Genomic DNA, 24,047 nt, shown 5'->3' with positions numbered 1-24,047 from the left:
AATCTCACAAGCCAGAGTCCAGCCACCAACTTACCTGCAGATTTGGGGGTCACAATAGGCCTTCTCAATATTCTCCATGGGCTGGAGGTCCACCCAGGTGTTTTCATTCATCACCTGCCACCGGTAGGGCAGGTGGAAGTGAACCTTGTTGCACCCTTCTACAAAGACAGAGAGGAGGGCTGAGTGGGACTGTAACCAATTCAACTAAGGCCTCTGCCGACGTTCCCATCAAGGCCTGCCTTTCCCACGCAGCCAGGACCGCAGGCAGGCACATGCTGTCTGTCGTCACCTCTGCGCATGCTGGCTGCTGCCTGCACTGCCCCATCACCGTATTTCCAGGTTCCTTTATCACCCACGGAGACTCATCAGAAAACAACTATTCTCCACTCCCCAAAAAGTCCCTTTACCCACATGAAGATCCGAGGTCATTCTAAATGTACAGTTTACCCTTTGTATATCTCTCTCTCCCTCTACCTTCCTTTCTGAAATCAATAAAAATATCTTTAAAATCTGTTATATGTATTTTTATGACAAAAAGAAAAATTTAAGGTAAAGACTTTAGATTTAGAGAGCACAGGGCAGAATCCTCAAGCAAACAAAATCAGACATGATGTCCAAGCCTGGGACAGAGGTAGGAAGGGGAGGAAGAGATATAAAAGTGAGAGGACAGGAATTTGTCCCAAGCACAGTCCCATGGGAATAATTTCTATAGGATGCCTGGTGGGAGGGGACAGTGCCCAGGTGTGGCTCTTCAGCTGGAATGACCAACAGATGACTGGGCCTGTGGAGCACAGGTGGCTTAATATGCATGGCCACAAGAGGGACAATCAATATATATAAAAGGCTAATATGCAAAGTGTCCCCTCAGGAGTTCGACTGGGAGACCAGGAGTTTGATTGTTCACTATGATGTGCATTGACCACCAGGGGGCGGCGCGGAATGAAGGAAGGCCCCAGCCACCAGCCGGCAGCTGGGGAAGGAAGGCCCGGGCTGGCAGCCAGAAGGCCCTGATCAGCACTGATCGCCGGCCAGGCGTAGGGACCCTACCCATGTACAAATTTTGTGCACCAGGCCTCTAGTGCTAAATAATGACAGGAAATGAACTTTGAAAAGGGTGTCTGTTAGAATTCCTTTGTTTTTTGAACTTGTTGTTTGTTTGCTTGTTTTTAGTACATGAAAAGATGGGTTCCTGATTGAGCATAATATTTCACCTAGAACTGAATTGTGAAAGAAGAAAGTGTAATAGCATGCATTGGTGACGAACACAGGCAGGCTGGGCAGTTTAGGGTCAAAACCCAACCTGGCTACTTGTATATATAAAGTCATAACATCTGCATGTCTCCAGGTTCCCCATCTATAAAATGGGTTAGCAACAGAACCTATTTCTAGGGTTGGTGTAAAGTTTAAAGAAGATGTATGTAATGTTCTTAGCCTTGTGCCTCACACGTAGTAAATGCTTAGCAAATGTTAGCCATACCACTATTAATAGTTTCCACTTCTAGAAAGACCTTAAGTTACTCACTATATTGACAACCCTTATACAGATGGCCAAGACAAATTTCCTTTGAACCAGGATCATCCACGGTATTTGCGACGTCAGATGCAGAATCTGTAAAACAAAAGAGGATGCATATATGCTGATCTTAATTTTAAACCAAAAATCAAAGCACCTGATCTCACAAGGGGAGAGAATATCCTTGTTATGTGTTGCTCATAATAAGCCCTCCATGAAAACAAGTGTGAATATTAGGGTAACATGACAGTGATGTCGACTTCTTAAACCATGGTCAAACTATTCCTGTTCTCAATATATGTAGCAGTTTATTCCGTACTCTTCTACTGGTAGGTCCTTCCATCTTCTAAGTCAGTCTCCTTACCAGTACCACCCCTTAACTCAAACCCCTCTAAAACTCGATGCCTTTTAACCTTTTGCACTCGGATGTCGAGTGTGACTCGACACGGTTAGCATTAGAATAAAGGAATCGAGAAAAAAGCAAGCGAGTGCAAAGGGTTAATAACTGCTGGGGAACATCCTAAGCGAAACTGCCAGCCACAGCGCTCTGCTGCAGACATGACGTGGGGCCCCTTTTTGTCCTTCAGTGACTTACTCAGCGCATAGCCGGGTGTCCTCCTGGCAAGCTCACTGGCAGAGGTGACAGGCATTTGAGCAGAGTTCCGACCCTGGGCCTCAGAGGCTGTAGCTCTATTGTTTGAGGAAGGTGTCGAAGGTGATACCTTGGGCACATTGCTCACTAATGTGTGGGCAGTGGTCTCCCCCAGTGTGCGCAGGGCCTGGGGTCTCAGATTCTGACTTGTAGAACGTAACATATCTTTATCTGCTCTGGCTCTGACCGCAGATGTTAAGTCGAAATCAGGGACATCTGTAGCTTCAAATGTAACTTTAGTAGAGCCATTTGGTGTCAAAGGTGGTACCTTGGGCAGAGTGCTCACTGATGTGAAGGCAGTGGTCTCCCCCAGTGTGCGCAGGGCCTGGGGTCTCAGATTCTGACTTGTAGAGCGTAACATATCTTTATCTGCTCTGGCTCTGACTGCTGATGTTAAGTCGAAATCAGGGACATCAGAAGATTCAAATGTAACTTTAGTAGAGCCGTTTGTTGTGTTGTGGACAGATTTACTAGCACAAAATACCTGCTCTCTGTGTTTACTGTCATCTACAACGATAGGGTGAGTGGCTCTGATTTCCTGATTCCTAGGTAATGAATTTTCCCTCTGTCGACTGGTTGTGGTTTTGTAATTTAAAGATCTCGTGGACGGGGTATCTGTGGCCATTCCATCCGAATTATTATTAGAAAGTGGGAAACGCTGGACTTCTGGATTCCCACTTCTGCCCTCGATATTCATATGGCCCGGGGACAGCATGCCCACACCTTTTCTGGTGGTCACGGTTTCAGATGTTTGCAGAGAACCAAGAGGAGAGTAGGAGGCAGCCTGACTCGGAAAAAACGAACTCTCTCTACTGGTGTCTTGGTCATTCGGCCAGGATGTGGGCACCTTCCGGTTGAAAGCTGGTGGTAAATCAGAAGTGAGGTGATGGCTGGTGGTACTGCCATAGAAGAGGCCCTCTGGACTGCCATTCTCTGAAAACCTTCGGGTTCCTCCCACTGGCCCGCTTCCTCCCAGATTGGTGGCCTTGGGTGAGGCTGAGGAAGGCTGAGGGCCATCTTGACTTCCCAAATGCTTGAACTTGCAGGTGAGATCCTCTACAGGCACATCATCCTGGGGAGACCTGCGGCCGATCTGGTCTGCACCGGGTGTGCCGGGTGTCTCGGTTGAAGCTGGGGCAGATGGAAGGAATTCCTGACTGCCGTGAAAGAATCGGTCTCTACTCTTGCTTCTGCCTCTAGATGCTGGGTCCCGGTTATGTGAAGGACCTAGGAAAAGACAAAAACAATGAAAAGTAGCGTTAAAATGATTTGAGTTCTTTTTAAAAATATATATATATGTTTTTATTGATTTTAGAGAGAGAGGAAGAGAGGGAGAGAGGGATAGAGAGATAGAAATACCAATGAGAGAGACATTGATCAGCTGCCTCCTATGTGCCCCCACTGGGGATTGAGCCCGAAATCTGGGCATGTGCCCTGACCAGGAATGGAACCAATCACCTCATGGTTCATGTTCAACATTCAACCATTGAGCCTTAGCAACCGGGCAACATGATTGAGTTCTGACCACTATTCCTCTCAGCCTTTCCAGGTTTGCTATCCATGTTCTATCAAATTACTTATCCTGATGTGGTGTGTAAAAAGCCTGAGAAGGGCATTTATGGTGATGAAGGCATCCTGCCATTCCATTACACAGCAGAAAACACCAGGCCACCAATGAGAAGGGTCAGGCTGACCCTGGCTCTGTTCAGCTTCTCTCCTGGGACTCAGATGTAGCTCCCAAGCCCCCAAACGCTTAGGTGGGGCTATCCACTATGGATATGGTGAATGGAGAGACAGATTAGTGCAAATTAGGCAGGATTTTCCAAAAATCATCTAGATTTTGCTCATATTGTGATGTTCTAACTAACAAGTTAAGAATTCACAAAACTTAAACCAAAAAAATGAAATGACAGTGTAAAGGTCTAAATTCACTTAAAACTAGAAAGTTTCCTGAAGTTCTTCAACTTGCTCCCTCCCAACCCACCCAATGCCCAAACTTAAGTGAGCAATATCAAAAAGAACTGGTGTCTCTACAACCTTGAGTCACACCCCTGGGAAGCAGATAGGAGGAAGTGTGTGACACACATGTGTTTGTGAGTGTATGTGAAGTGTGTGCATGTGGTATGCATGTGTGGTGTGTGCAGTGTGCATGAGTGTCTATGTGTGTGGTGTGTGAGTTGTGCTATCGTGTGTGGGAAAGGTCCTTTCTCTTCCAAACCAGAGGGCAGCAGGAACATAGTAAAAGCAAACATCCGCCTCCTGTCAACAAAGTAGTTAATTAATAGATTAACTAGAAGTGATAATAAAGATCTCTCTCGCATACAGTAAATTCATATTGGCATAGATACAGAGAACACACTGGTGATTGCCAGAGGGCAGGGGGTTGGGGGTAAAAAGGTGAAGGGACTGAGAAGTACAGATTGGTCGTTACAAAATAGTCAAGGGGATGTGAAGTACAGCACAGGGAATACAGTCAATAACATTATAATAACTATGTATGATGCCAGGTGGGTACTAGAAATATTGGGGGGAATACTTTGTAAAGGATATGACTGTCTAACCACATGCTGTACACTTGAAACGAATACAAAATAATATTTTTAAAATAAATAAATAGCCCTGGCCAGCGTGTCTCAGTTGGTTGAACACTGTCCTGTGCACCGAGAGGTCAGATTCAATTCCCAGTCAAGGCACATGCCTGGGTTGAGGGCTCAATTCCCAGTGGGAAACATGCAGGAAGCAGCAGATTGATATTTCTCTCTCACCAATGTTTCTCTCTCTCTCTCTCTCTCTCTCTCTCTCTCTCTCTCTCTCTCTCTCTCCCCTCCCCCCTCACTAAAATGAACAAAAACATATTTTTTTTTAAAAGAAAAAGTAAATAAATAAATTCATACTGGAAAACAACACCAAAAACCAGCTCTCCGGATGTTCCCCTGTTGAGAGAGCACCATGGTGCGGGAGAGAAAACATCAGATGTAGAATCAGAACACGAGTTCTGCCACTGTCCAGTGGTGTGCGGCCTTGGAAACATTTCTTTTATTTATTCATAGTATTACCCTTCACTCTCCGAAAACTGATTTAAGGCTGCTTGCAATAAAAGTCACTTAAAATTTCCAAGACTCAGTTTCCTCATCCATTAAGTGAGGCTAACAACACTCCTGCCTTTCTTCACTATTTTGCTGTGAGGATCAAGTCCTTTCCTTGTAAACTATAAAGCATTTCTCAAATTTAAGGAAGTTTAATTGTTTATTACCTCTCACAGAATCTTAGAATTGGCGGGGGGGGGGGGGGGGAGGCCAATGGGGGAAAAGGAGACATATATAATACTTTAATCAATAATTTAAAAAAAAAGAATCTTAGAATTATGTATTCTATTTGCTTCACAAAATTTGCCTCTTCAACATCCACCTCATAAAGACATTAAAAATTGGCAAGTGTTCCTACCATTAAACAATATAAAAAATGCTGAAGAAATAGTACTGCTCACTTTACACCCATTAGGATGACTATTATTAAAAAAATAAAATAAAAAACACAGAAAATTACAAGTGCTGGCAAGGAGATGGAGATATTAGAACCCTTGCGCATTGCTGGTGGGATGTAAAATAATGCAGTTACTGAGGAAAATGGTCTGGAAGTTCCTCAAAAAATTAAAGAGAGTTACCATGTGATCCAGCAATTCCACTTCTGAGTATACACACAAAAGCGCTGACAGCAGGGTCTCTAAGAGATATTTGTATACCCATGTTCAAAACAGCATTACAACATTCACAGTTGCCAAAAGGTAGAAGCAACCCAAATATCCATGATGAGTGGGTAAACAACATGTGGGGTTTACATACAATAGAATGTTATTCAGCTTTAAGAAGGAAGGACATTCTCACACAGGCTACAGCTAAAGGAACTTTGAGGACATTATGCAAAGTGAAATCAGGCAGTCACAAAAAGACAGATACTGTGTGATTCCACTCACATGAGTTACCTAGCATAGTCAAATTCAAAGAAACAGAAACCAGATGGTGGTTAACAGGAACTGAGAGGAGGAGGAAAGGGGGAGTGATTATAAGAGTTTGGTTTTGTAAGATGAAAAGAGTTCTGGAGACTGGTTGCACAACAATGTGAATGTACTTAATGCCACTGAACACTTAGAAATTATCAAGATGGTAAATTTTACATTAAGTGTATTTTTACACAATTATTGTTGTTGTTCATCAGTACCCTAGGATATTTTTTCCGTTTATTTTTAGAGAGTATGGGAGGGAGGGATGAGAGAGAGAGAGAAACATCAATGCGAGAAAGACACATCGATTGGTTTCCTTATGCATGTGCCCCCGACCAGGGCTGGGGATCAAGCCTGCAACCCAGGAACATGCCAATGACAGGAACTAAACCCAATATCCTTTGGTACATGGACAAATGCTCTAACCACTTAGCCCACCGACCAAGGCATAATATATACATAATTTTTTTAAGAAAGGAAATTCTGCCGAGACCGGTTTGGCTCAGTGGATAGAGTGTCGGCCTGCGGACTCAAGGGTCCCAGGTTCGATTCCAGTCAAGGGCATGTACCTTGGTTGCGGGCACATCCCCAGTAGGGGGTGTGCAAGAGGCAGCTGATCGATGTTTCTCTCTCATCGATGTTTCTAACTCTCTATCCCTCTCTCTTCCTCTCTGTAAAAAATCAATAAAATATATTTTTAAAAAAACCACAAAAAAAAAAGAAAGGAAATTCTGACATGGATTGGATGAACCTTGAAGACATGCTAAGTGAAATAAGCCAGTCACAAAAAGACAAATGCCGTGTGATTCCACTTCTATGATGTCCCTGGAGTAATCAATTTCATAGAGAAAGAAAGGAAAATGGTTCCCAGGGGCTGTGGAAATAGGGCAATTGCTTAATGGGCTCAGAATTTGTTTGGGAAGATGAAAAAGTTTTGGAGATGGATGATGGTAATTCTTGCACAACAATGTGAATGTACTTAATGCCACTGAGCTTTATTAAAATGGTTAAAACAGTCAATTGTATCTTCTACTTTACTGCAATTTTAAAAATAACAAACACATTTTTTAAAGAAACAGTACTGAGAACAATAAAATAAATTACATGTATTAATGCTAAATAAATTTCCTATGGTAATTGTATTGTGGTTTATGTAAGAGAATGGCCTTGCCTTGAGTAGGTACATGCTCATATATTTAGGTGTGGAGTCTCCTGATGACAGCATACCTCAAATGTTTTAAACACAAAAATGTTATAAGTGTGGACATATATATATATGGACAGAGATAGAGAGAAAGCGATAAAACAATTGTGACAAAATGTAAACAACTGGTTAATCTAAAAAAAAAAAACTTATATTTTTTTATTTTAAAAAAAGTTTTATCAAGTAGCTTTTAGAAAAATGATAAACATTTTTAAAAACTTGATTGGTTTTTAATTATTGTATCATTTTCCATACAAACAACTGTAAGTCTACTTTTGCCCACCCCTGTGATTATGTAAGAATTGTGTATGAATGTGGACAAGGTCTCAAAGGGAAAATGAAGAGGGTTTTACGTGGTGAGGTAGAGTGATTGTAGGTGGTTTTTCTTTCCTTGTGATTTCTCTTTATTCCATTAAAAAGTAGAGTATATCCCTGTCCGATGTGGCTCAGTCCGTTGAGCGTCATCCCATGCACCATGAAGGTTGTGGGCTCAATCCCCAGGAGGAGGCAGCCAATCAATGTTAGATTCTCACATAGATGTTTCTCTCTTTCTCTCTCTCTAACAATCAATAAACACACACACACACATATATATAAACATATATATATATATATATATATATATATATATATATATATATATATTTAAAAGTAGACAGTAGAAAGGGTTCACCTCTCAACCCGGTCCTTCTCGGGTTGTGCTTGCTATTGCAGATGTCCTGGATGTTCTGCACCACTTCCCGGCTCAGTCCGTGCTCCCTCATCATCACCAGCACCTTTCTGTCCATTAGGTTATGAGACCGGAGGCAGTTGGCAAAACCACAGTTCCCTCGGGTGAAGTGTTCACAGATGTGGAGTCTTTCGCACGGTGGCTGCTGGCCACAAATCTTTTTTCGGCCTTCTCCCTTATAATGTTTGCATATCTACAGAGGAGAGAATGAGAGTCAGCGACCAAAGTCCTTCCTGTGTCTCCTACACCTTCATTAAGGAAAGTCTGAGTATACAGAAATTTCAAAAGCAGGCAGAGATATACCAAAGGGGGAAAGGCATGCGTATGCCACAGTCTTTAATGACGTATATTCAATTGCTCATCACTTTGGGGCAGAAGGAACCTGCGGGCTCATTAAAAGAAACAGGAATTTGATAATCCTGTGGAAGAATCAGAGTAAAATGGTGAGCTACAGATAGGACCAAACAGGACCCAAGGTGAGCCCTGCATTATGAGGGCACCTCAAGAGGAAGGCCCACCTGTAGATATCAATTCGCACCTGCAACTGTTGAAAATGCAGAATCAAGTCTCTACTAGACAGAATGTGGCCAAGCTTCTCAAGAGATCAACCAAAGAAGATAATTTTGTGTGTCTATGTGAGTAGATATATCTAGCTCCACAGAGATGTCGTTCCTACTGAAAGGAGGGCAGAAGAAACATTATTATGCCTGAGGCCAGGCTATCTGATGCAGGACTGGAGGATGCTAGTTTAAAAGTCTGCAGATACCCAACTGGCGTGGCTCAGTGGTCGAGCGTCAACCTATGAACCAGGAGGTCACAGTTCCATTCCCAGTCAGGGCACATGCCCAGGTTGTGGGCTCGGATCATCAGTGTAGAGTGTGCAGGAGGCAGCTAATCAATAATTCTCTCTCATCATTGATATTTATCTCTCTCTCTCTCTCTCCCCCTTCCTCTCTGAAATCAATAAAAATATATTTTTTTAAAAAGTCTGCAGACCCAAAACCACCTCCCTTGAATTACTTACTCCCAACCTGTTTCCTTTGCTGTACAATATATTTGCTCTGTCTACCTGTAACACATTGTTGAGCAGATTCAACAAAATATGGAAATATGTTGGGCAAAATATAATCTTCCTGCTGATGCTGGCACACACTAACACTAGAGAGCCAGTGTCTGAGAGGATCCATCAAAAAACGAACAATTAGCAAGTCCACAAATAATACTTGGAGGCTGTAAGTGGCCTTGTTCTCCACCTTTTTCGTTTGGTCCTGCTGACGCTGTCCGGCTCTCATCAGCCTCCGGCCCGCTCTCGCCTTGAGACCGAGCACCATGCCTTCAATTAAATAGCAAAGTTGTGATGGAGAGATATTTGAAGTTGATGTTGAAATTGCCAAACAATCTGTGACTATCAAGACCATGTTAGAAGAGTTGGGAATGGATGATGAAGGCGATGATGACCCAGTTCCTCTACCAAATGTTAATGCGACAATATTAAAAAGGTCATTCAGTGGTGCACCCACACAAGGATGACCCTCCTTCCTCCTCCTGAGGAGGATGAGAACAAAGAAAAGCGAACAGATGATATTCCTGTTTGGGACCAAGAATTTCTCAAAGTTGACCAAGGAACACTATTTGAACTAATTCTGGCTGCAAACTATTTAGACATCAAAGGTTTGCTTGATGTTACATGCAAGACTGTTGCCAATATGATCAAGGGAAAAACCCCTGAAGAGATTCGCAAGACCTTCAATATAAAAAATGACTTTACTGAAGAAGAGGAAGCCCAGGTACGCAAAGAGAACCAGTGGTGTGAAGAGAAGTGAAAAGTTGTGCCTGACACTGTAACACTGTAAGGATTGCTCAAATTACTAGTTGCACTGCTCTGTTTATAATCCTATCTAATAAAAGAGTAATATGCAAATTGACCATCACTCCAACAAACACTATGGCTACCCCCATGTGGACACAAGATGGCCACCACAAGATGACCAGCAGGGGAGGGCAGTTGGGAGGGACCAGGCCTGCAAGGGAGGGCAGTTGTGGACGATCAGGCCAGCAGGGGAGGGCAGTTGGGAGGGACCAGGCCTGCAAGGGAGGGCAGTTGGGGGCAATCAAGCCCACAGGGGAGAGCAGTTAGGGGTGACCAGGCCAGTAGAGGAGGGAAGTTGGGGGCGACCGGGCCTGCAGGAAAGGGCAGTTGGGGGGGACCCAGGCCTGCAGGGGAGGGCAGTTGGGGGGGCAGGCCTCGAGGGGAGCGCAGTTAGGGGTGACCAGGCCTGCAGGGGAGGCCAGTTAGGGGCAATCAGGCTGGCAGGGGAGCAGTTAGGCATCAATCAGGCTGGCAGGGGAGTGGTTAGGGGGTGATCAGGCTGGCAGGCAGAAGCGGTTAGGGGCAGTCAGGAAGGCAGGCATGCGAGCGAATGGGAGCCAGCAGTCCTGGATTGTGAGAGGGCAGTCAGACATCCCTCGTGGGGTCCCAGATTGGAGAGGGTGCAGTCTGGGCTGAGGGACACACACTCCAGTGCACGAATTTCATGCACTGGGCCTCTAGTTGTTAATATTAGTCAAACAGTAGACAAATGCAGCAGCAAATCAATTGTATTAGCAGAATATTGTCTTCACTGCATGTGTAGTTGGGGTACAGATTCCAAACCTATGGCTGAGTTTCTTCCAGTATGATCAAAAGTATCTTCTTTCTTTGCTCTGAATAAAACTGAATTGTGGGTTCTCTATAGAAAGTGGCATTATGGGCTTTCCCTCTTTTTGCAAAGCGATTTCTGCCTAGTTTATTGTCTAGTTAACTTCAGTTTAGTGACTTTTTAAAAGTTGGCATTGTAAATAAAACAACTTGCAAAAGTTTTCTGAAATAGAATTAACAATGTATTATCTTTATTCATGAGTTGGAAGCTGGAATAGGCTACCTGAGGTAAATGTTCTGAGTGGGATTATTAGGATGTCTTCCAGCTTCCTGGAGTCAAGGAATACCACTGGTATTGATTAGCCCAGTGGTCGGCAAACTTATTGGTCAACAGAGCAAAATATCAACAGTACAACGATTGAAATTTCTTTTTGAGAGCCAAATTTTTTAAACTTAAACTTCTTCTAACGCCACTTCTTCAAAATAGACTCACCCAGGCCGTGGTATTTTGTGGAAGAGCCACACTCAAGGGGCCAAAGAGCCGCATGTGGCTCGCGAGCCGCTGTTTGCCGACCACGGGATTAGCCCATATTTAGCAGGGCTTTCTTAATTGAATCTGAGGACTTGTTTTTGCATTTTTTAATCCTATGTTGATTAGAGACTCAGTTACTACTCAGTTTGTGGTTTTGGGGGAAATATAACTATGCAGTTGTTAGCTTTTCAATTAAAAAAGACAACCCATAATCAGTGATCCCATCTGGGCAAAACTATTTACACTACTTGCATGTAAACAACTTGCATGTAAAAAAACAACAACAAAATTTAACCTTTAACATTAAAATGTGTGGCAAAACCCAGAAAGCATCCAGCATGAATGCAAGATACTTTCAATAAAAAGTAAGTTACATAAAAAAATAAAAAACTTGGACATTCCTATTACCACGCTGATGTCTAAGCAAGACTGGTCCTGGCCCGAAGTAGTCAGAACAAACGAAAGCATTTCTTCCTTGAATGAGCACATTTCAATTCACAGGTTTATATGCCAGGAAGCCAGGTTTGTCTGATGATGCTTTTTGGATCTCACAGGTCAAGGCAAAGGGAAAAAGTAGGGAGCTTTTGAGTTTTTTAGAGCAGAGAGTGTGTTGTGTCCACCGCTGCCTCCAAGATTTCACTCGGTGCCTAACACCTGCTGGCACTTTTACGTGTAGTTGAACAAGTGCAAAATAGACAACAAATGAAGTGACACCCGGAAGAATTAAATGCCTTGTCCAGGATCACACAGGGAATCAGTGGCAGGGTCAGGCAGGACTCGAGACATGGAAGGACCCTCCTTTACCAACGGTCTTGAAACAAGCTGCATCGGGCTGACCCCCTCCTGCTGAAGCTCTACGAAAACATTTTGCTCAACCTCCCCAAGTTAAAACACTCCTTGAGAGATTTTTCTTGCCCAGCATTTTCAAAGAGACATTTATGCTATCAGTGGTGCTCTCATCGATGTAACACTAAAGGAACCAGCCCCTCCGACTTCTATAGTTAAGGAAACACTGCAGTCTCACAGAATGATCTTAACCCTGGCAGGTGGTAAATGGCAATTTCATTACTAGTGAAAAATAAACTTCGGGCATGAACCTTCCTACCCCACCACTAATCATAGGTACTGAATTCTTAAAAGGGAGCCTCGGAGGCCACTGCCCCCTTCTTTGGACACTCTGTGGGATGAAAGGATGACAAGAGCATCCCCGAAGAGAATCCTCAGTGCTTTGTTCATGAGCTCTGCTGGGATCCCTCAACCGCACCTTCTGGTAGGGTCTTAATTGCTAACTTCTTCCCTAGAGAAGCAAGAGTGGCCACTCCCCTTATTCTCCAGGGACTTGAAACAAGAAGTCCTTGGTGATTTTGGAGAACTGAAGCAGAGATCAGACCTTGATGAGTGACCTTTCCAAACCTCCAAGTTTAACACTAGACGAAGGGTGCACCACAGGTCAACATTCTCATCATTACAAGTCTTCATCTCATCGTTCCTTTACACGGAAGGGAAAGGAGAAGATGCTTGTTTGTCAATAGGACCTTTAATGAGGTTGGTGTGTAAGGCATTTTCCCCATGCTGGTAGTGATGGGGGACTGGGCTGGCACGTAGGCTAAGGGCCAAGACAAGATTTCTAAACCATGGGCTCCTGGAAACAGAGATGAATTCAAGAACCTAGATGAAAGAATGCACAGGGTGGGGAGAGGAAATGGGATGTGTTTTCCTCCCCTCTTCCCCTTCCTCAAACACATTTTTAGAGTGCCTTGCATTCCTGTTTCTTCTGAGCTCAGTGGTCAGCTCAAAAACATCCCTTATGTCATAAGTATGTTAAGTCCTCAGGGACACACGTTGGGCTTAGTCACAAAGTATTTGACCCTCCAGAGATCCCTAACAGCTATCATATATAAAGGCACATCTGAATCTCAACCTTGATAATCTTGTCTCCATACCGTCCCCCAACTCCACTTGAGTCTTCCACTATGTTTCTCTGCCTCTCTTTTCGTGTGAAGCTAACTTCTCTACTCAAGGATTTTTCTTAGATCAGATACCATTCTTTAAACAGCATCCTCTACCCGCCAATTTTTTATTCACCCTCCATGTAATACTCCATCTGATTTTACTTTCTGAAATAAGAAACAAACCTTTGTACTAAAAAATATTATTCCTAAAAATAATAATATAATAAATAAAATAATAAACAGCATCCTCTGATTTTCAAGTGAATATTCCTGTATGGATGAGAATGTTAATTATCTGCTATTGTCCCTATCTTTCTTCTAGCAATAGAAGCTCCCAAGTTTTAGCTGGACACATGGTTACCCAGCGAGAAACTACATTTCCTGGCCTCCCTTACAGTTAAGTGTGACCATGTGATTAGCTCTGACTAATGAGACGGGAGCAGATATGCTGAATACAATGTCTAGGTCGAATCTTTTGAAAAGGAAACTGTTTGCTTTCCACTTGGTTCCATTTACTAACTATTGCACTACCTGCATTCCTACATCTACGCAAGACCAAAAGTTGGCAAACTTTTTCTGTAATGGACCAGAGAGTAAACATTTTAGGCTTTATAGGCTATTCAGTTTCTGTTGCAACTACTCAAATCACCCTTGTAGCAAGAACACAGCAGCATCCTGGCTGGTGTGGCTCAATGGTTGAGTGTTGACCCATGAACCAAGAAGTCACGGGATCAATTCCTGGTCAGGGCATATGTCTGGGTTTCAGGCTTGATCCCCAATAGAAGGTGTGCAGGAGGCAGCTGATCAATATTTCTCTCTCATCGATGTTTCTAACTCTCTATCCCTCTCCCTTCCTCTCTCTCTCTAAAACCAATAAAAACGTAATTTTTTTTTAAACAGCAGCAACAGACAATATGTAAATGAATGGCTGTGACTGTTCCAATAAAACTTTATTTAAAAAAACAGATGGCAGGCCAGTTTAGGCCCATGGTCTACAATTGGATGACCTCTGATCTGGACCATCAAGTGATAGTGAAATAAAATTATATCTTACTAGAGGCCAGGTGCACAAAATTCGTGCATGGGTAGGGTCCCTAGGCCTGGCCAGTGATCAGGGCCGATCTGTGGGGCAACTGGCGGGGTGATCAGGGGCCCCCACGGGTACCCACCTTTGGCTGGCCTGGGGCCTGGGGCCTGCAGGCTGGCGGCAGCTCCTGCATAGAGCATCTGCCCCCTGGTGGTCAGTGCGTGTCATAGCGACCGGTCGTTCCACCGGTTGGTCCGTTGTTTGATCGATTTGCATATTAGGCTTTTATTATATAGGATGTGGATCACTACATTTTGGAGTATCCTTATTTCAACAGCTTAGCCTGTCCCCTCAACCAATATACACTGTCATTTTCCAAAACCTTCATTCAAAGCCCACCTCGCCAGGAGGCCATCATGATATAAAGCATCAATTAGTGCCCTAGCTGGTTTGGCTCAGTGAATAGAGTGTTGGCCTGTGGACTGAAAGGTCCCAGGTTCGATTCCGGCCAAGGGCACATGCCCGGATTGCGGGCTCAACCCCAGTAGGGGGCGTGCAAGGAGACAGCCGATCAATGATTCTCATCACTGATGTTTCTCTCTCTCCTTCTCCCTTCCTCTCTGAAATCAATAAAAAATATTTTTTAAAAAAGCAAAAATAAATAAAGCATTCAATTAGTCCTACTACTGCATTCTCAGTTTACACTTGCTCACACAAGGCTCCCTAGCAGCCTAGCAGAGGAGACATTCCAGACTCCAATTCTTCTAAAACTTCAAGCAGGAAGTAAATTGCTGGAATCTCTTAGGTCATTCAACAAAAGCCATCGGTTGGTGTTGCCCTGTGAGAGCCCTGGTGCTGAGTTTCTTCCTGGTCTTACTCAATCACGTCCATGAAACAACACTGCCAATTATATATTCTTCCTGCTTTTTAAACCAAGGAATCATAATTTACCTCAGGCAGAAAAAAAGGGTCACTTTGGACGAGAAGCACTGCTAATTCTTCTTTGTTCAGTCCAGAGATCTGATGGCGTTTCAGGACTCTAAAGTTCTCTTCTGAGAGAACATCGTGAGAATATTTGCACAAATGTCTGAAAAAAAAAAAAAAGACAATTGTCAGTATTTCCAATTCACAGAAAATTTAAAAAATCAGCCAGGGAACTTTCAGTCATTGGAAATCAAGACCCATATCCTTTGATAACTAATACAGGTTGGTCCTGCTTAAAAAAAATGCACTTTAAAAATATAAATTGATGGCCCAGCCGAAATGGCTCAGTTGGTTGGAGCATCCTCCATGCACCGAATAATTCCCGGTCAGGGTATATGCCTGGATTTCTGGTTCAACCCCCAGTCTGGGCACATTTGGAGGGCAGCCAACGAATGTTTCTCCCTCATCGATGTTTCTATTTCTCTCTATTGAAAGGGTTAAAGAGAATAAAACGGGGCAAAGAAAAACTTATTGTGCTTAGCAGATATCTTGCAGAAAGCTTGCAGCCTTGAGCACGGCATAGCTCAGATAACCAGAAGACACCTGGCATGGGAGGAACCAAGGACGGACCAGACCCTTACATCAGCAGAGCGGCTTGCAGCCAGCAAGGAGTAATAAAAACCTATCTCTCCCTGCTCTCTTTGCTGATGCTTTTCTCAGTCTCAGCCCCCTTATATCCAGGTGTCGGGAATAAAATCTCTTTTGATACATTACGGTCTCATGTCATAGGTGCGCGACCCTGGCCCACTCCAAACCTTTCATCTATCTCCCTTTCTCTCTCAAATCAATTTTTAAAAACATATTTAAAAAAAAACTGAAACCAATTTATTAGAAATGGTTGCTCATCGAGAGACAAAGAATAACGAGGATAACACATTTATGGACTGACTATAGAGTCAGTGAGAAAATAGAATTCCATTTATCAAAGATTTTAATTACACAAAAGTGTCCATTGCTTTATTTCTTCTTCATTTTATATATCAGTGTATACCTGTATAATTTGTGACTATAAAGGAATGTAACAAGCTCTTAATGGTAGCATTCAAACAAGTCTACAGAAAGAGATAAAAACCCCTTCACTTTAAGTCTTTGATGATGTAGGTCAACACTATCCCGAATATGTCATATTTCTATGACAATGAGATTGTTCTCTCATCCAAGCTTTCCAAGATATAAGCCCTACATGGCTACTGCGCATTTAAAATAGAGCTAGTGAAACTTAGGAACTGCATTTTCTATTTACTTTATTGTAATTAATTTAAATTTGAATAGCCACATATAATGAGTGACCACCATACTAAGTGGCAAAGATTTAGATCTTGGCTATTCAAAGTGTGGTAGGAGAACCAGTAGTACCTGGGAGCTTGTCAGAAATTTAGAATCTCAGGCCCTGCCCTAGTCCTACTGAATCAAAATCCATCTTCCAACAATATCTCCAAATGATGAAATCACACTTAAGTCCAAGATGCACTGATTTAGATCACTGAGAAGTCCTGATAGCACTGATAGTTTCATCAGACAAACAGAATTTGACAGTTAGCAATGTCCACATAACAAACTCATTCCACTTTTTAATCTACATATGCTACCTAACTTATCACCAAAGTTCTCCGATTTATGCTTTTAATAGTTATTAATATGATGGGATATTGCCCTGGCTGGGTTGCTCAGTTGGTTTGAGTGTCATTCTGATATGCCAAGGTTTCAGGTTCGATCCCCTGTCAGGGCACATAAAAGAAGCAACCAGCCCTAGCCTGTTTGGCTCAGTGGATAGAGCGTCGGCCTGTGGACTAAAGGGTCCCAGGTTCGATTCCGGCCAAGGGCACATGCCTGGATTGCGGACTCGATCCCCAATGGGGGGCATGCAGGAGGCAAGCCGATCAATGATTTTCTCTCATCATTGATGTTTCTATCTCTCTCTCCCTCTTCCTTCCTCTCTGAAATCAATAAAGAAAATTTTTTTTTTTAAAAGAAGCAACCAATGAATGTATAAATTAGTGGAATGACAAATTGCTGTTTTGGTCTCTCTCAAAATCAATCAATAAAAAAATATATATGATGGGATGTTCTATTTTCTAGTTTGCACAACCATTATCAAATTATCAGGTGGTTAGGTTATGGCCAGATTTTCACTATATAAATAGTGTGACTACAATTACCTTTATTCATGCCGGAAACCGGATCATTGTCACTAATAGAGAAATGTGAAAAGGGAATCTGGAAGGCTGGTCAACCTTAATTGCTCCAAATGGAATGGTCGGAGCTAATCACTCATTGTTTAGTTGAGACATTGGTAGTTAAAGCAGCCTCCACCTGTTAGTCATATGTAAATTCTTGCTGATTGGGTATTATTCGCATTTCCTGCCTAAAGGATATGGGTGTATCTCAGAACCTTAATAAAAGGGATGGCAAGGCCAGAGCAGTGGTAGTCCTCTCTTGGGCTCCCGCCTGGCCCCCAATATTCCCAAATTAATACTTTTCTAGTCTCTTTCATTTGTGTGCGGCCTTCTCCAGAACCCAAACCCTGAACCGGAACCCTGAACCACGCGGGACGGAAAAGGGGTTCCCACAATACAAATAACCTCTCTTGGGTGAGGCCACGCGCCCTGGGTACGGGAGAAGCTAGATCCCGGGTCTGGGTGAGGCCGTGTGCCCCTGGATCCGGGTGAGTCTGGGTCCCGGGCCCGGGTGAGGCCGCACACACCTAGGTCCGGGTGAGGCCACGCGCCCCTGGGTCCGGGTGAAGCTAGATCCCGGGTCCGGGTGAGGCCATGTGCCCCTGGATCCGGGTGAGGCCACGCACCCCGGGGTCTGGGAGAGGCCACGCGCCCCTGGGTCCGGGTGAGGCCATGCGCCCCTGGGTCCGGGTGAAGCTGGATCCCGGGTCCAGGTGAGGCCATGTCCCCTTGGATCCGGGTGAGGCTAGGTCCCGGGTCCGGGGGAAGCCGCACGCACCTGGGTCCGGATGAAGCTGTGCCCCTGGGTCCGGCCGAGACCCAACCAGAGGGAATCGAACCTGCATTACCACCATTTGTCCACCATCCAGAGCTGAGGGGTCAGTGCCGACATGTACACATAAGGAACTGATGGACATTGATATTGGGTCTCAAAAGAACTGTTGGTCCAGAAAGAAACTCACTACAGACTGATTCATTTGCCTGTCAGCATAACTATTATTGCTCATCTCACATTCAGTTCATATAAGTATATCTCTAGTGACACATGATCTCGCTCATCTAGGGGAAATGATGAACATAGACTGATGAACAAGAACAGAACCAGAAACAAGGAGGCATCGATCGGACTATCGGGCCTCAGAGGGAGGATAGGGGAGGGTTGGGGGAGGGGGGAGAGATCAACCAAAGGACTTGTGTGCATGCATATGAGCCTAACCAATGGTTAAGTTCAACAGGGGGTTGGGGCATCCGTGGGGAGGGGTGTGGGATGGGAATGGGGGGATGAGGACAAATATGTGACACCTTAATCAATAAAGAAATTAAAAAAAAAAAAAAAATAACCTCTCTTTCTGTCTGTTATTTTCCTGGGATTTATTCCTTTGGGAGTATTCCCCAAAGGACACAATTATTTTCTTCGCAGCTTGTGTTTCATTTTGATCTACTGCTATCCAGAAAACATACCAATAGGTGAGTGTGATTATTTCCCCACAAGCACATTAACATTGAGTTTTACTATTTTGCTATTTCAAATAGGTATGAAATAGACTTATATTTTTAATTTGCACTTAACAAATATCTCCATTTATTTGCCTTGTTCTATTTTCCTTATTGAGAATTAAAATCTTTCTTTTAATAGTTTTCCTTCGTTTCCCAAGTATTAAACATTTATCTGTTGCCACTATTTTTTTAGTTCATTATTACTAGTAAACAGAAATGCAAATGACTTTGGCAAAACGATCTTGCTGAAATTGATCATTTGTTTTTAAATGTAAACATCTAAGGTAAAAGTTATTCTCTAAGAATTAATCTTTGAAAGTCACTCATTCTCATGCTGCGGCCTGTGTGTAAGGCCTTTCTGAAATTCTCTGGAATTGCCTTCAGATCTAGCGGTGGAGCCTCGTGAGAAAAATCACAGAATCAGTAACTGTCAGCCACCTTCAAACCCTGCAGCCCTGCCACGCACCTTACCAATCGAGAAGTCAAGGGCAGCTAGCCAGGCTCTGGCACGGCCTCTATCCCAGCCATTTTCTCAGGCGGCCCTCTCCACTTTCTCACCAGGTGGCCCTGGCTTTTAGCCATTTCTGGCACTTCTAGATAAGGCTGACCTCAGCTCTCTGCTTGCTTTAGGTTCTGTGGTTTCCGATAACTGCTCCCCAGCAACCCTCACCACCCAGAGCCCTCAGCAGCTGGGCGAAGACTCCACCTTATCGCTCCCTCGAGCCCCATGGGAGGGGGTGATCTGAAGAGAATCTACAGCAGGAAGGGCCCAGCCTCCAGCCCAAAACAGAAAGCCCCTCCATCATAGCTGTATGATGTGTGTGAGCCTCATTACCTCAGAGGGCATCTCACTCCACTGGCCTTGCCATTAATGATCCTCTTGACATGGAGCTTAAAATAACCTCATTGAAACACCCCACCACTAGCTAGACAGGTTCTGCCCTCTGCCTGGGAGATAAGTAACAAGTGTTTATCAGAGGGAATTAAGAATCTTTCCCTTTAGCTCCAATCCAGACATCCTGAACACAGAGCCAAGACTATGGCACCTCTCCTGCCACCTAAGTAGGGTCACAGAAGAGGACCCAGCCCTCTCCAGGTCCCAGAGAGATGCAGCGTTGGTCACAACTAGGTGTCCGTCACGTCCTAACGGAGGAGTGGGACACTTCCAAGGTCCCTGAAGTCAGTATTTCCTCTAAACACTACAGGCAGCCAGGCAGCCTAATGGGGACTCCTCTGCCTGGAAGCCTGCGTTCCAGGCTTTTCCAAGCCCAGCCAGGACACTCCTGCCTGAGGAAGAGCCCACCCAACACATGCTGCACTGGCTGGGTCCTCGACGCTGCCCGTCTGAGGGCCAGTTCCACCTCTCATGTCCCTTCTCCATCCTCAGGGAAACGGCTCGCTCCTCTAGATTCCAGGATACTTACTCACCTTGAACCCAGCCTCAGTCTGCACCATCTGTGTCTAGCCTTGGTTTCTGACCTGCAGCCCCCATTCCCCGGCTCCCTCGGAGACCCTGATCAGTGTTCCCACCTTCCCTAGACTTCTCTTTGCTCTAATTGCAGCATATTGATCAGCCACGGGATGGGGGTGGGATTGTGCTCACCTATTTGGGGGTAAGACCGGAAGTACAGAAACTAACATTTATTACATATTCACTGAGTGACAGGAACTTGGTGTCTGTCATTTAGTTTACTCGTCACGATAATCCTAAGGTAACAGTTTACTTTTTACTTTGGGAAACCGAGGCTGGGTAAAATGAGAATTCCAAGTGATAGATCCTCCCTTCCCCCAACTGGTGGGCGGAGTATGACGTCACCTGCGCCGGCCAGGACATCCCCGAGACACTGAACCACCAATCAGCGAGTGCCGAGCGCCCCTGGGCCCACCCCTTCCGGTTCCGCACTGGGCCCAACCCCTTCCTGTTCCTCCCCTCAAAAGACGTCTGCACGTGTGGCTGTCTCTCCCAGTCTGCGAGGCAGCCCGGCTGAGGTCCTCCTTCTCCTCCTCCCCCTCCTCTAATCCTGGTCTTTCTACCCTCCTCCTCCGTAATGATCTCGCTCCTTGGTGCGGAATAAACTTCCCCTTTAACATGTCTTGGTCTCCGACGCCCGTTTCCTGCGCCTCGAACCTTACACAAAGATGACTCAAATACCCAGATCTCAAAACACAAACAAAAACCTAATCTGGACAAACAAAAACAGACAAAAACTTTTCCAAATCATAAAGGAAAAAAGAAAAAAAACACATTCTGGATTACTTAAGCCACTGTACTAAATGGAAACTTGAGAGCAGAGTCCAAGGAGAGAGGATGCGTATAAACCAGTGATGGCGAACCTATGACACACGTGTCAGCACTGACACGCGTAGCCATTTCTGATGACACGCGGCCGCTGAGGCGGCCGCATGCCGAGGATGAAACATTTGCGAAATAATGTTTTTTCCTCAAAGTGACACACTACCCGAGTTATGCTCAGTTTTTTGGCGAAGTTTGACACACCAAGCTCAAAAGGTTGCCCATCACTGGTATAAACCATAGAGAGGGTGTAGCAGGTAGATGCCTCCGTGTTCAGGTTTAAGGTGGCATAAGCTTCCTTTCCATTTTCTTCTGACCATTTTGTCCCCACTCCAGGTCCCTCACCTTGGCTAGTAGGCTTAAGCCAAGAAACAGTGTGAAACACTCCCATGGCTTCTTGGGGTTCTCTAAGGCAGTGGTTCTCTAAGAGAGGTCCCTGAGCGGGCATCACCTGGGAAGCTGTCAGAAATGCAAATTCTCAGACCCCATCCCAGACCTACTGCATGAGTCTCAAACTTTTACCCACATCAGAACCATCTAGGGGCTTTGTAAGAACACAGATTGTTGGGCCCCACCTCCAGAGTTTCTGATCAGTAGGTCTGGGGGACGGGGCTGGGAATTTGCATTTTTAACAAGCTACCAAGTGGTGCTGAGGCTGCTGGTCCAATTAAGTACTAGGTTCAAGATTACCTTTGAAAGGGTTAAAGAGAATAACACGGGGCAGAGAAAAACTTATTGTGCTTAGCAGATACCTTGCAGGAAGCTTGCAGCCTTGAGCGTGCATAGGTCAGATAAACCAGAAGACACCTGGGGTGGGAGGAACATCAGCCAGCCCAACCGCTTGCAGCCAGCAATAGCTGATAAAAGTCTCCCCGCTTCTTACACGCTCCGCTGACTCAGTTGTCGGACTCAGCCCGTCTGCACCCAGACGCCTGAAATAAAAACTTTTTGACACACTATAGCCTCATGTCGTAGGTGCGCGACCCCGGCCCACTCTGAACCTTTCAACCTTCTCCAACAGAGGACAATGGGGTCCCCCAAAAGGTCGGTTTGCAGCCATAGGACTCCCCACCTCCTTAGCACAGTCAAGAGCTCCCTTACACACCATGATGAACTGCCCAGGGAAAAACAATTGTTTGCAGATAAACTTCAAGCAGCAGGCGGTGGGATAAAAGATAGCCTTTAAAAACGGCACAGGTGGCCTTGAAAGAGGCGGAATTGTTTCTGTCAGGAATCTCAGGCCAAAGGCTTAAACACAAATGACCTCACTTTGCTCTTCCAGCCACAAAACAAAATGTTCTTTTAACCCTGGCAAATACATCCTCCCCCACCTTCGGAGTGGTGTCATCCCTGGACGGAAAAAGGCGCCACTTACTAAACCTGAGGAGCTCAGGGGAGGCCTACACGCAGCCTTACAAACTCAGAGACCAGGAATAGCCACATAGGATAGTCTGAAATTGTAACTTTTTAACTAAAGCCGTTCATGGCGGTAGTCACGTCCTAGGCCAGTATTTTCCCCTAACAAAGGTCAATGTTTACCTTAACTTGAGTCTGCGGTCTTTTTTTTTTATTTTGTCTTTTTTTTTTTTTTTTTTTTGCATTTACCATAACATTTCTTTAGAATATCAAAGTAATTTCCCTTCCCCCACCACTCTAAGCACAATCACACCAGAGCAAAGACCACAAATCTTCACATTATTATGTTGTTTACTGTTACCTATCCTGCACCCACCTCGGTAAAAAAAAATGTACCTATTCCTTTTACTTTTTATCCAATTCCAGAGGTTTTCCCGCTCTGCCTTCTCCCGCCTTCCCAATCTCTCACCAGTGGATTTCCTGCAACCCCCTTGCACTTCCTCCTTTGACTGCAATGTCGAAAGTAAGATGCAAAACTGCCATTTTGCAGAGCATTTTCTCAATCCGTTGAGATTTTGCTTCCCTTGTCGTCAGTTTGGCTCAACTAAACTCATACAGGTTTTCTACAGGTTTGAGCGTTTCTTAGGTTGCCAGGAGGTTTGGAAATACCTCAACCTGGGCCACACCCTCAGAGACCGATTTAGCCTGACGGGAAGTGGGGCCCGGGCTGAGGACCGGGGCTGCACCGGTCCGATTATTAGACTGCGGGTTAGGTTCCTGACCTGGTCGGCCACCTACGAGCTGTTCCACTTCACACGTCGGTAAACACAGCAGCAGCTCTGGGCTGCACAGCTGTGCCAACGGGGGAAAGATAATAACCAAGCGAGAGTCTAGTGTTTTTAACAGTAATTTGTATCAAAATACTCCTTCCCGTCTCTCCCTCACCCCCCTCGGCTTCTCAACACCTGGTGGGGGGTTGGTAAAAACAAAGAGGTGCTTAATTTGTACAGAAAGCAGGAAATAGCTCACCATAATATAAGCCAGGTGAAAAGGGATGGGTGAAAGATAAAATCTTAGAGAACACTGGTCTAAAGAATAATATGTTATCAATGAAGCAAACCCTAGTCCTGACCCGGTGGCTCAGTTGGTTAGAGCATCGTCTAGGTCAGCGGTCGGCAAACCGCGGCTCACGAGCCACATGCGGCTCTTTGGCCCCTTGAGTGTGGCTCTTCCACAAAATACCACGGCCTGGGCGAATCTATTTTGAAGAAGTGGCGTTAGAAGAAGTTTAAATTTAAAAAATTTGGCTCTCAAAAGACATTTCAATCGTACTGTTGATATTTGGCTCTGTTGACTAATGAGTTTGCCGACCACTGCTCTAGGTAAGCTGCTGCGGAGTGTCTCCTCCGCCGGGGCACATACCAGAATCAACCAGTGAGGGCATAAGTAAGTGGAACAACAAATCTGTGTGTGTCTCCCTCTCTCTCTCTCC

The 24,047-nt window shown here is 44.7% G+C and overlaps 1 protein-coding gene and 1 pseudogene across 3 annotated transcripts in view; one reads left to right on the top strand and one right to left on the bottom strand.

Annotated features, from left to right (window-relative positions):
• Positions 1–24,047, bottom strand: part of ZC3HAV1 (zinc finger CCCH-type containing, antiviral 1) — a 64,105-nt gene that overhangs the window by 26,195 nt on the left and 13,863 nt on the right. Inside the window, exons 2-6 of one of the 2 annotated variants that reach the window (XM_079786813.1) lie at positions 15,200–15,335; positions 8,043–8,292; positions 2,109–3,392; positions 1,523–1,609; positions 35–155 (exon numbers count right to left, since the gene is read on the bottom strand). In XM_079786813.1, coding sequence (XP_079642939.1) covers positions 35–155; positions 1,523–1,609; positions 2,109–3,392; positions 8,043–8,292; positions 15,200–15,335 — 1,878 coding nt within the window. Of the gene's footprint in view, positions 1–34; positions 159–1,522; positions 1,610–2,108; positions 3,393–8,042; positions 8,293–15,199; positions 15,336–24,047 lie in introns of both variants that reach the window. The other variant, XM_079786812.1, reaches the window with a different exon arrangement.
• On the top strand, positions 9,429–13,065 carry LOC307108659 (S-phase kinase-associated protein 1-like; annotated as a pseudogene). The gene has a single exon. The product of its transcript is annotated as an S-phase kinase-associated protein 1-like (transcript).

This window comes from Cnephaeus nilssonii (genome assembly GCF_951640355.1).
Source record: "Cnephaeus nilssonii genome assembly, chromosome: 12".
NCBI classification, from domain to species: Eukaryota; Metazoa; Chordata; class Mammalia; order Chiroptera; family Vespertilionidae; genus Cnephaeus; species Cnephaeus nilssonii.
The sequence above is the reverse complement of the archived record's forward strand: the minus strand, read 5'-3'. Positions and strand labels throughout refer to the sequence as shown.